The sequence below is a fragment of the Acipenser ruthenus genome, chromosome 4 (assembly GCF_902713425.1).
Source record: "Acipenser ruthenus chromosome 4, fAciRut3.2 maternal haplotype, whole genome shotgun sequence".
NCBI lineage: Eukaryota > Metazoa > Chordata > Actinopteri > Acipenseriformes > Acipenseridae > Acipenser > Acipenser ruthenus.
In genome coordinates this window covers 5,112,109-5,123,280 of record NC_081192.1, presented here as the reverse complement: position 1 = coordinate 5,123,280, position 11,172 = coordinate 5,112,109, and the positions used below count along the sequence as shown (strand labels likewise).

The 11,172-nt window shown below is 36.3% G+C and overlaps 1 protein-coding gene across 4 annotated transcripts; it reads left to right on the top strand.

The window, feature by feature from the left end:
- The first annotated feature begins 342 nt into the window (after window positions 1-342).
- Window positions 343-9,750, top strand: LOC117400548 (ras-related protein Rab-5A-like). Of its 4 annotated transcripts, none has more exons than XM_034000681.2 (6): window positions 343-467; window positions 2,069-2,298; window positions 2,414-2,565; window positions 2,847-2,969; window positions 3,791-3,884; window positions 7,899-9,750. In XM_034000681.2, exons 2-6 carry the CDS (start codon window positions 2,133-2,135, stop codon window positions 8,012-8,014), a joined length of 651 nt encoding a protein of 216 aa, XP_033856572.1. In that variant the 5' UTR covers window positions 343-467; window positions 2,069-2,132; the 3' UTR covers window positions 8,015-9,750. The 4 variants fall into 4 exon arrangements, with proteins under 4 accessions (XP_033856572.1, XP_033856573.1, XP_033856574.1 ...); XM_034000682.2 differs by having other exon boundaries at window positions 365-582; XM_034000683.2 differs by lacking the exon at window positions 343-467 and adding an exon at window positions 592-687.
- The last annotated feature ends 1,422 nt before the right edge of the window (window positions 9,751-11,172 follow it).

Genomic DNA, 11,172 nt, shown 5'->3' with positions numbered 1-11,172 from the left:
TTGTTTTCTGTATTGAAATTGTGTTTATGACCACGTCTAATTCTAGCTAATCCACTAGATACCGTGATACAGAAATAAATACTGTATCGGTACTTAAAAAAAAAAAAAAAAAACTATGGGCCAAGCCTATGAGTAACATGCTGTACTTGTTTTCTTTACAATGCTCCAATATTGATACAAAAAGGTTTAAATATCATGTTAAACCCCTTCTTGTGGCCTACTGTACTGATTAGAGGAATAATATACAATTCTGAAAACACGATTAAGTGGCTGTTAACTACACCAGTGTGCGGGGCAGAAGTAACCGCATTTGACGTGGCGTGCGGGGCGGAAGTAACCGCATTTGACGTGGCGTGCAGGGCGGAAGTAACCGCATTTGACGTGGCGTGCGGGGCGGAAGTTCTTGCTTGTGTGTGTTTTGGTTCTAAGGGTGAAGTTGCGAGAAAAGGGAAGGACGAGACGTGATCGTATGTGGTTTAATATTACTTATTTGTAAAGTAATACAACGCTTATAGTCCTCAATAATCGTACTGCGACCCCGTGTAGAAAAGCGGTTTATGTACAATTGTGCCTGAACGTCAGGTAAAGTGATAACGTTGTACAATCATCCGTATACGCTAGTGTTCGTGGGAAACAGGCCTGGATGGGAGAGCCTTTGATAGTTTTGACATAATTGTAAAGAATAATGTAAGATGTGTTTTCCATTTGACTGCTACTCCGCCGGACACAGTGTACTTGTGTGGTCCTTATTTTTTTGGGGGGAAAAAACTATTCAGGAAAATTGACTTAAATTTTATTGGAAGAAATTAATTCTGTATTTTCCCAAACTAGAGTTTTCCAAAATGGCGTCTTCCTTCTGCATTTTCAAAACAAAAACCTGGCAGTAGACAAAAATGTCTTATTTATTTTAAGGAACAAAATTGCAATATTATATATATATATAATTTGATTGCTGGTGTCAACAATTAATGATACCGGTACCTTAGTAGTAGGAATATACAGATTTACAGTTCGGTGCAGTGACTGCACTCAGGCAGTGTATTCGTCTTGACGAATGAGAATCATTACGCTACTTAACTTTTAATAATTGTTTATACAGATTATTATTATTATTATTATTATTATTATTATTATTTTGCAAAACTGTTGGAATATAATGTTGCACTTTAACGTTTTGGTTAAATCAAATATTGATTGATTTGTGGTCTTTGGTAAGAGAACGTTTTAGTTCAATCCTGTACCGTACCCAGTGCAATAAATACCACGCATTGTTTTTAATAAATACTTTCGGTAGTATAGTGAACAATTTACAAACATGTAAATAACCCTGACTAATCTTTCAATTATAGTTTCGTATTGGCAATTGTGAAAGCGTCGATTTGTCTTGATCATCAGATCATTTAAAACGCAAGATTTTTATATGAATGTCTCAAAAATTTCTGCTCGTGGTATGATGTGTGTAGTCTAGTTCTTTGGCGGTTGTTTGAATTTCATGAATAGGCCTGATGCATAGTTGCCTTAACGTAAGTACTGTGCCTGGAGCGGTCAGTGTTTGCGAGTTGCTAGGAGGAATTTTCATTAATTATTTTTTGATTAAAGTTTCCAAATTCCTTAAGACTCTTTTACACTCTTAAGATTTGTTGGTAGGATAATGTTTGCAAAACTGCTAAAAGGTGTAGTATGTCATACACATAAAATTATTCATTTTTAAATATCTATTCACTGAATTATGCCTAGGATCACAGAGTAACAGTGGCAAGTAGCTGATTTTCCACGGTTAACCGCACGCTCTCAAATAAAGTCCAGAAAAATTTCTTACTAATATTATTTATTTGATTTGGCAGGCGCCTTTATCCAAGACGACCAATTACGTTTTGACCGCTAGGTCTTAATGTCGTTAAAAGAAAAAAAAAATATTCGGAAAATATTTTTTCTGAGTTGGCATTCTTATCTCATGAACCCACCAACTTAAGAATTTAGTTTCACTTTATATATTTGTCAAATAAATAGTTTTATAGTAATGGTTTATAATATGCTCGTCTAATTAACGCCTTCATTAACTCCACAGTTGGTTCTGAGAAGAAAAAGAAGACTGTTTTAAAAGCTCAGAGAAGGAGACTGCTGTTTAGGTCATGGCAAGTCGGGGAGGAGCAACTAGACCGAATGGACAAAACGCTGGCAATAAAATCTGTCAGTTTAAACTAGTTCTTCTTGGAGAGTCTGCAGTTGGAAAATCCAGTTTAGTGCTTCGTTTTGTGAAGGGTCAATTCCACGAGTTCCAAGAAAGTACAATAGGAGGTAAGTTGAAATTCCCATTTCATTTCTCACAGTGCCTATTCTAGTGCAGTAAATCATGATTTATTTATTTGTGTGCCTATTTTTATACAAACCATTTATTTTCTCATACTTGCAGCTGCTTTCCTAACTCAGACTGTTTGTCTGGATGACACAACAGTGAAGTTTGAGATATGGGACACAGCTGGACAAGAACGTTACCACAGTTTAGCACCAATGTACTACAGAGGAGCTCAGGCTGCTATAGTTGTATATGACATTACAAATGAAGTAAGTGATGTTTGTGGTACAGTACAGTTTACATCCTTAAATTAAATAGTCAGTGTTTTATGTGTCATTGCTTTTTAAAAGCAGAGCTTATTAGGCTGTATATAATAAAACAACTTCGCAATGGTAATCAGAAAATACTTCACATGCTTTGTGTGTCAGAAATGGCACAATTATGTCATGAGAAAAAAACATCAACGCTTTTCTTCAAAACAGGACATGTATGTACAGTAGCAACACAGATACTTCTAACTCCATGCTGGGTCTTTGCTTTTTTTTGTCAGGAGTCATTTGCAAGAGCAAAGAACTGGGTAAAAGAACTTCAAAGGCAAGCTAGTCCTGCTATTGTAATAGCTTTGGCTGGCAACAAGGCTGACCTTGCAAATAAGAGAGCTGTTGATTTCCAGGTATGTTGAATCACTTCAAACCCTTATTGGATACTTAATTACATTCCACAGCAAAGGCTTCGCACACTGAGATCTGTTCTGTTGTCATTTTTAAAGCATCTAAAATCAGATTGGAACAATTGATTCCAAAATCAATGTATCCCTCAGTTACAGATTTGGTGTGCAAGATGCAATAAGAAATGTACTTGTTTGGTAAATATTTGTTTTATGTTAAATTTGGACTAAAGAAAGGGATCTGGTAATTAGGCTTTTAGGTCTGTACTGTGCTTCAGCAGCGCTTCCTAACAGCATTTTTATTCAGTGATTGTGTTTCTTGTGGCTTGCTCTGTGCCAGTATCAAACGGTGGCCCCTATGTTGGTTCAATAAGCCACAGCATGTACGGATTTACCAGAAGTGACTTTATGCTAACCCTCTATATAGAGAATGCATAATTGGTCTCATTTCATTCTATTACAAGAGTGCAAAGGGCTGGTAACTAATGAATAACAAGAGATCGACCACCGAGACCCATTATGCATTCTATTTATACATCGAGCAGCTTTTCTGTTTTACAATCTTGCTGGGTTATTAAGAGCACAGTTGTATAGAACTGAAAAGGGATTCAGAGTTAGCCAATTGCCAACAAAAGAGACAAACAATCACAAATGTTTATGTAGTTGAACAGGTCTAGTACTGCTAGACGCCAGAGTAAATTGTAAAAATGTATATTCCATAATATTTTCTCAACAGTGGTGTGTGTATGTCTGTATAGACAGAGAGATATGTGACTGGAAGTTAATTCTGCAAACTGAGTAGATAAATGGAAGCCTTTGTTTTACAGGAAGCACAGTCGTATGCAGATGACAACAGTTTGCTGTTTATGGAAACATCAGCAAAGACATCAATGAATGTGAATGAAATATTTATGGCAATAGGTATGAACAATCTAAATGTATTATTTATATATATATATAATTATTACTACAAATACTTGTGGTTTTCTGGTTTGATCAGATATGAACGATCTGACACTTGTTAAGCTTACAGAAGGTTAAGAAGATTAACAGCCTTTGTTAAACCTTGCATGCAACAAAGAAATGGCCTATTTTGTGAATTTCCATTCATATTTTATGTAACTATGAAATGTTGGAATCGTACTGGGGTTGTAGCTAACAAAATATATTTCATATTACCTTCCATTCACTGTATTCAGAATTTAGCATTTGATCCTAGCAGTGAAATAAGGAATCGGTCACAAAAACAGTTAAATGAATGGTGTAAATTACTGCTCTGGGGAAAAAATAGGGATGGGTGATGCTAAAGTTATATGGTTATTAGTGCTGGGACAAATATTCAAACAAATATTTTTTGACGTGTATTCAGCTACAAAAATTAGATGTTCGTATTCGCTAGAAATGACAAAAATACCCTGTACTTATTTACCGCCTTCCTGGATCAAAAAGCATTTTGCTGCTTTAGAGCGAGTCAGAATCTCATGGGACAGAAAAAAGGCAAGCACGTCATTCTAAATGACGTTTGCTTGTTCAGCTCCAAAAAGGCACAAGTAAACCTCATGTTACTTTATGAGTAACGTGTCGATGGCCGCTGTTTACTGTGAAGAAACGGCAATGGCAAGGAATGAAAAAAAAAAAAAGAGATGCGGTTTCAACTTTATGTACTATTTATTTCGGAAATAATTAAAACAATGTTAAACTTGAACTGCTATTTGCCTTTGTTTTGTAGTTAATTCACTGGGGCAAAGTAAGGCCTACACAACAATTTTTTACTTTAAAGCGTTACATATTGTAACATCTTGCTGTAAAATAAAGGCACACACGCAGGGGCCACGGCCTCCTGCACCTGCTGCTCTGTTGTCTGCCTGCGTTCAGAGCAATATAATGGCTTTTATTACTATTTTAAAACAAACAAATATTTAAATTATGAGCGAGTATCTGCCAAGATAGTTCAATACATTTTCTCTTCCATACCCACCCACTCAATCTATAGGTGCAGTTTAAAATAAATTAAAAAACATGTCAGTTCATTTAAAACGTGCTTTTCGGTTGCCTTGCACTTCCTGGGTCATTGTACCTGGGGGTGTAATTGTCCCCAGCCCTGGTTATTGACTGGCTTCTTTCCAGTCAATAACCAATCGGCTGCTTCCCCTTTTGACTGACATGCTTTCAGTCAGTAACAGGTTTTGACCCAGAAGACACTGCTGAGTTGAAATGAGCAAACAGGTAAAGCAATGATAGATCTCTGAAAGGCAAGGCAAGCAATCTTGGTGGGTTTTTTTATTATTATTTTTATACCTGTAGTGTAGTGCCAGATGTTTTAAAATTATAATTAGGGGTCTATTTAAATCGTACATATATATGTTTTGCAAATAAAATTAGGATTTCTCTGACCTGTTTAAACATTAAATAAACCTAAGTAGACAATATTTCAGAGCACTACAAAAGCCTACAACAGAGTGCTGTCATTTGATAAAGGCAAGCATGCAACATCCCCCAGCAGTTGCATGCTTGCCAATGCTGAAAACTAGATTTTAGCAACCTAAATCAAAGCAATGCAGTGCTGACTTTGTCCCACCCCCACTGTACAGTACAGATCACAGAAAAGCCAGTACAGACGCACTGATAGTCTAATTAAAACATTGTTGTCATTTGAACAGTAAACAAGAACAATAACCGCTTTGGAGTATTTTTTTGTAAATGCTGTTGTCTATGGACATTTTTTGTTTGTTTGTTTTCCTAAGTGCAATGCACACAGGACGGTGAAGGAATAAAAACAAGCTTATCTACAGAAGGAAGATACATAGTTTGGGTCGCTTGTGTTGTGCAGTAGTTCATTTAAACAAGGTTTCTCTTTTTTCTCTCCGTACTTGACTTGTATGCATTGGTCCCAAAAGAGGTGAATTTCACGGTGACCCCTGTCACAGATGGCTTTGTGTGGCGTGTGGGTGGTGACGTCAGGTTCAGGAAGCATTGTACACAGACAGACTGGATTTATGGGTGAAGCTGAGCGCTTGGTTGTGCTCAGCATTTATTAAATAAACCAATTCAAGATTTAAACAAAAAACAACCAACAGCACTTTAGGCCAAAATAAGACAAACAAAAAAGTAGACAAGCAAAATGGACTAACACTAACAAACAGTGGACGAACAGACAAACAAAGACAGCGAGTCCGAACAAAGACAGCGAGTCCGAACAAACACACAAGTATCGTGCTGGTCCTTCCAGCACGAAACAGCAATTGTAATTTACTTTTACTTTTTATCTCCCCTCTCCACACCCGTTCTCCATTCACCGAACACATAACCCCAAGTGAGTGCATCGTGCCTCTATATATACGGTTGTGCCGGGATTCAATTACTAATTAATCATTCACTTGAATCCCAGCACGTGAACTAATTTGTGCAATCCCCCGTGCTCACATACTGTTACATACTTTATCTGCACGTGAAGTGACTTCAATCCCTGTGCCTAAATAAAACTATATATTTTAAATCACTTGTGCTACACAGACACATTTATATACTGTGCAGCAATACCTATACACCAACATTAACACACCACACGCAACATGTAACACATAGATGGGTGGGGCACACTGCCACACCCCTCAATAATAATAATATATTTTTGCAATCGCAATGTATTTCTTTCAAAATTGCATATGTGAGACCTGTGTAGCTAGTAGAGTACAACATGGCTAAGATTTATGGCACTATTTTGTTAACTCCAATTACTTTAATTAGATCATGTAATTGTTAAAGTAGGGAACAAAACAGTAATTTCCCCTTTATTTATAAATACGTCCTCTAATAGGGTGAATCCGTACTCGACATCGGAAGCTGCACAGTAAATAGAAGTGTGAAAGGGTCTCAAATGTAGTTTTGAAAGTATAGTATCCGACTGTGGTGGGACCAGAGTAAGGGTGAATCTGTAAAAAGTCGGATACATTTATCCTGTATTAAATACCAATATACACAGCTGTAACAATTGCTATATTCACACAGTTATTGTTTGGAGATTCAGCTTTTATTAGGGACCTTCCCTAAATCCCATGTATACAAAGATACAGGGTATTCATGCTTGTGACATGGTAGCTGTGTGGTGTGTATTCGCTGCTGAGTGACAGGCAGGAGATTGAGGCGAAGGTTGAAGTTGATATGCCCTGCAGGCAAACAGGATTTATTTACATATCAACACACTGAACAGCTCAAGTGACACTATCAGCAATGGTAGCGCACGGAGCACATACAACACAGTGCACGGAAACTGGTAGGATCTACAATCTCTGAACTAGTCTTCTCTGTTCAATAATAAACTAACGTTGCTGAAGAGATTGATCATGACAGATAAACGGTTGGAGCGGGTATGTGACGGGCGGATATGCAACGGATTACTGTAATACACAAATATGTATTTGAATTTTAAAACTTGAAATCTGCTCTAAACCAACAGTTTGTATACTTCCCCTTATGGGGGGAGTAACTTCAGAAAAATGTGCTTGTATCACTTTGGTTCTTGGGTATCTGTCCTTGGATAATATAGAAAGAACATGGCATGCTGTTCTATATGCCCATTATGGGATGATTACAAGTATCTGTAATGGTTTCATTATAATTTTGGCATAGTGTTTTATGTCTTTATTGAACCCACATTAACAGTAAGGCATTGTGCTTTTCAATGCAAATCAACTTGGATGTGTATAATAAATGTACAGAACACACAAATGGAAGTCTCTGTCTACCAGCTTTATGTAAGGTTGAACCAGCATAGAAGCAATATGTTTGAAAAAAGCAGCTCAGTATGATGATTATCTTTTTATCCACCATAGTATTCAAGAATTTAATATCTAACAATACAGGTAATTCAAATGTTTAGCAACACTAAGATACATTTCTCAGTTGGCTAATAACATTACGTGTTTTGTTTTTCAGCAAAGAGATTGCCCAAAAATGAACCACAGAGTACAGCAGCAAACAGTGGGAGAAACCAAGGAGTAGACCTTACTGAGGCTACTCAACAAAGCAAGAGCCAGTGCTGTAGTAACTAACGTTGGAGTCTTATTACAAATTGCTTCTCAAAATGATGTCACTTCCTAATTCTGAATAACAAAGGAATGTGGGTGTTTTAACTTGTCCCGAATTACACCCAGAATAGCTAAAAGACTGTATAGCTGCATTTCTAATACAAAGTTTATTTTATGTCTTTTGAATTTTTATTTAAAAAAAAAAAAAATACTTCAAAGATATGGATGCATGTATCACTACAAGGCCAAAATATAAACTTTTAACATTATTCATCAGCAGAAAAGAAAACACCTTTAATGCTGAAAAGGAGATACCTGTTTGATTTAAGAGGGATGCTGGTCTGATTTCCCCTTCTGGTTGATAGCTATGATTCATTAGTGGCATAGGAAATGGTGTCCACATGTTCTTTTATTGTACCCATGGCTTCCCAACAAACTAAATGGTAGCACTAGAACAGTCTCCCATTCCTAGGTCCTTGGGGCATGCCTGCTTCTAGCTATTCTAGTGGCATTGTGCAATTGTGCAGTATTTCTGCAGTGGCTTGTGTCTGCAAGGACCCTCATCAAATCCATGCATTCCTTTTATAATAGTTGCATTATGCAGACCAACCTGTTGTAAAGTTTAGTTGCAAGTAAAATAATAATTGCATCAGTACTATGGGGTTGTTTGCAAATAAGGAAATCAACATTCAGTTTACTCACATTAAAACTGGAAAAAGGAAAATCTGACCTAATTTTAATCATGATCTAACAGACCCGAGACCACATTGGATGAATTAATGGTTGGAAAGGGTTATTTCTGATTTCAAATGTTTTTTTTCTGCTAACAGTGGTTTGACTCATTTTCGCATCTTAATTGTTTTGGGAACCAACTGTTAATATTTCCGCAGATCTTTTTAAACATGTACATCATCATGCCTTGCACTAAAATGCTCATGAATATTCATTTTCATTGTTACAGCTGGCTTGATAAAATAACTTTCTGTAAATATGGTGTTGCAGTGTAGTCTACTTTTAAATATACCATGTATTGGACTAATGCCTGCTAGGGAGTTGTTTAGGTAACCATGTAATATGTACAGTAACTGAATCGGTTCTATAAAGGGTTTGGAGTTTTTCACAAATGGTAAATTATAATCAATGGTGGTCTTTATAAATGTATGTAGTGCTAACATTGGCATTTGAACTTGCATTTCTTTACTGGTTTGTCTTGTACTTTCTCAAATGAATTATGTCTCAATTTATATTTCTTTTGCATTGCACAAATTATTTTAGTGGCAAGTCAATGATGTCCCCATACAATATTATACCTTGTAAAAATAAAATAATAAAAAAGGAAATCGTAAACTATATTGGGGGTACTAATTCAATTGCTTAATTTAGATGGATAGCTGAACTGTTTGATAAACTGACTGACTTGTCACTTTTAACAACATCATTGTAAACATGTTACAAAGAAAGGTCTGATCAGTTATATTGTTCAGGTGCTACTATATGAATACGTTAATAAACACAGATATTGTATACTGTTTGTGAACATTTAATGCATCTGAAAGCGAAATGCAAATGACTTGCAGTGCTGGTTATTACCAAATAAAGAAAGAATTCATTTGACCAGTTTATTAATGTTAATAAATGTGTTAACTGCCAACTGTTGCATTATGTTAACAATGTAACTCTTATTGCATACAAGTTTTCCCACTGAAATATCTCCATTGTAAACATGTTTAATAAAACACAAAATGTGTTTTTAAAATACACTACTGGATTTTGTTTACTGGAAATGTAGTCATATTTCATTTTATTATTCAATTTTTCAAATAAGAATCGCACCCAGGAAGAAGTACTACAGTTACAGAGAGGTTTCCCCTGGGTCCTGCACACATTGCCATTACAGCTATTGTTTTACTGAAGGTAGCTGCAAGAATCTCGTACTGGTTTTGCATTTGTAAACGCTCTACAACTGTCGCAGTTACCTTGGTCAAAGTGTTTTCTTCAGGTTGGCTGTCCTGTATTGCTTCCATAACAAAATTAATTTCTTCTTCAGTCCCGGTTTTATCATAGTTAATACTCAAGTCATTTGGGAGTTCAGTCTTTGAAAAGTGAACTGATGCTTGGCTTGACATTGAGCCTCTATCCTGATTTAATTCTGAATGAGAAGAAAGCATTTTAATTGCAATGGTTGCTACTTCATCTTTGTTTAACACATCGCAAAGCCCATTGGAAGCTGAACTCAAGAACTGAAAGGAATCGCCTATTAGTAGAGATAGTGAGCTTGTCACTGGTGTAACACTTTTTCAGCAGTGGATCCCCATGATGTCCAAGTCCACGGGTAGCTCTTGTCAGTCCTTCTACCAGTCCATGTGGCTCATGGACACTAATGTCCCACCATTCTGATAAATTTGACATCTCTCCTTGTGGTTTGATGTGATCTTGGGTCAGACAATAGCCTTTCAAATTATTGTATAAAACAACATGTGTGTTACCTAACATACGTAAAAAATAGTTTGTCATGCTTCATTATTTTTTTTTTTTTTTTAGAAAACAAAATTCAAACATAATCTTTCTATATGTCATATATATATATTTACAGTAAAGTGAGGTTGGTCCTGATACAAACACGTGGTAGAGTTATTCAGGCTTTTACTTACGAGTGGAGGGCAGTGTGATTGATCCTTGATGTATTCTGTTTTTACCCCAGGACACTAATTACAGTATTAGTTTAATGGTAATTGGTTGTGTTTTAAATGCAGGATTGTTTAAAAGGGGCATTGATTCTAAGTTCTTGAACCTTTAAATTCAGATTAGTGACAAAATGTACTTTTTGTAGAAGAAATGCATTGCAAATTAGAGTAAATTGTAGGTACTAGCTAATGCTTAGTGTAGTCAGGACAATATATGTATAATTGTGTGACCAAATACAATAATACTGTTAAAGAGAATACACAGTAAACCAAAGGCTTTATAGCGAAGTTATAAGCAAAACCTGGAAAACATACTGTTTGAAAGTAAGAATCCTTATCCCATGTACAAAACTGCAACGTAATTAACAGAAATGAGACTCTTAACTAATTGGTTGGGTTGTGCCAGCGTCTGCCAGAAGCTGGGCATCTGGAAGACCTGCACCACCCCGCTCCGCCCCCAAAGTGACAGACTGGTGGAACGATTCAACCGGACGCTGT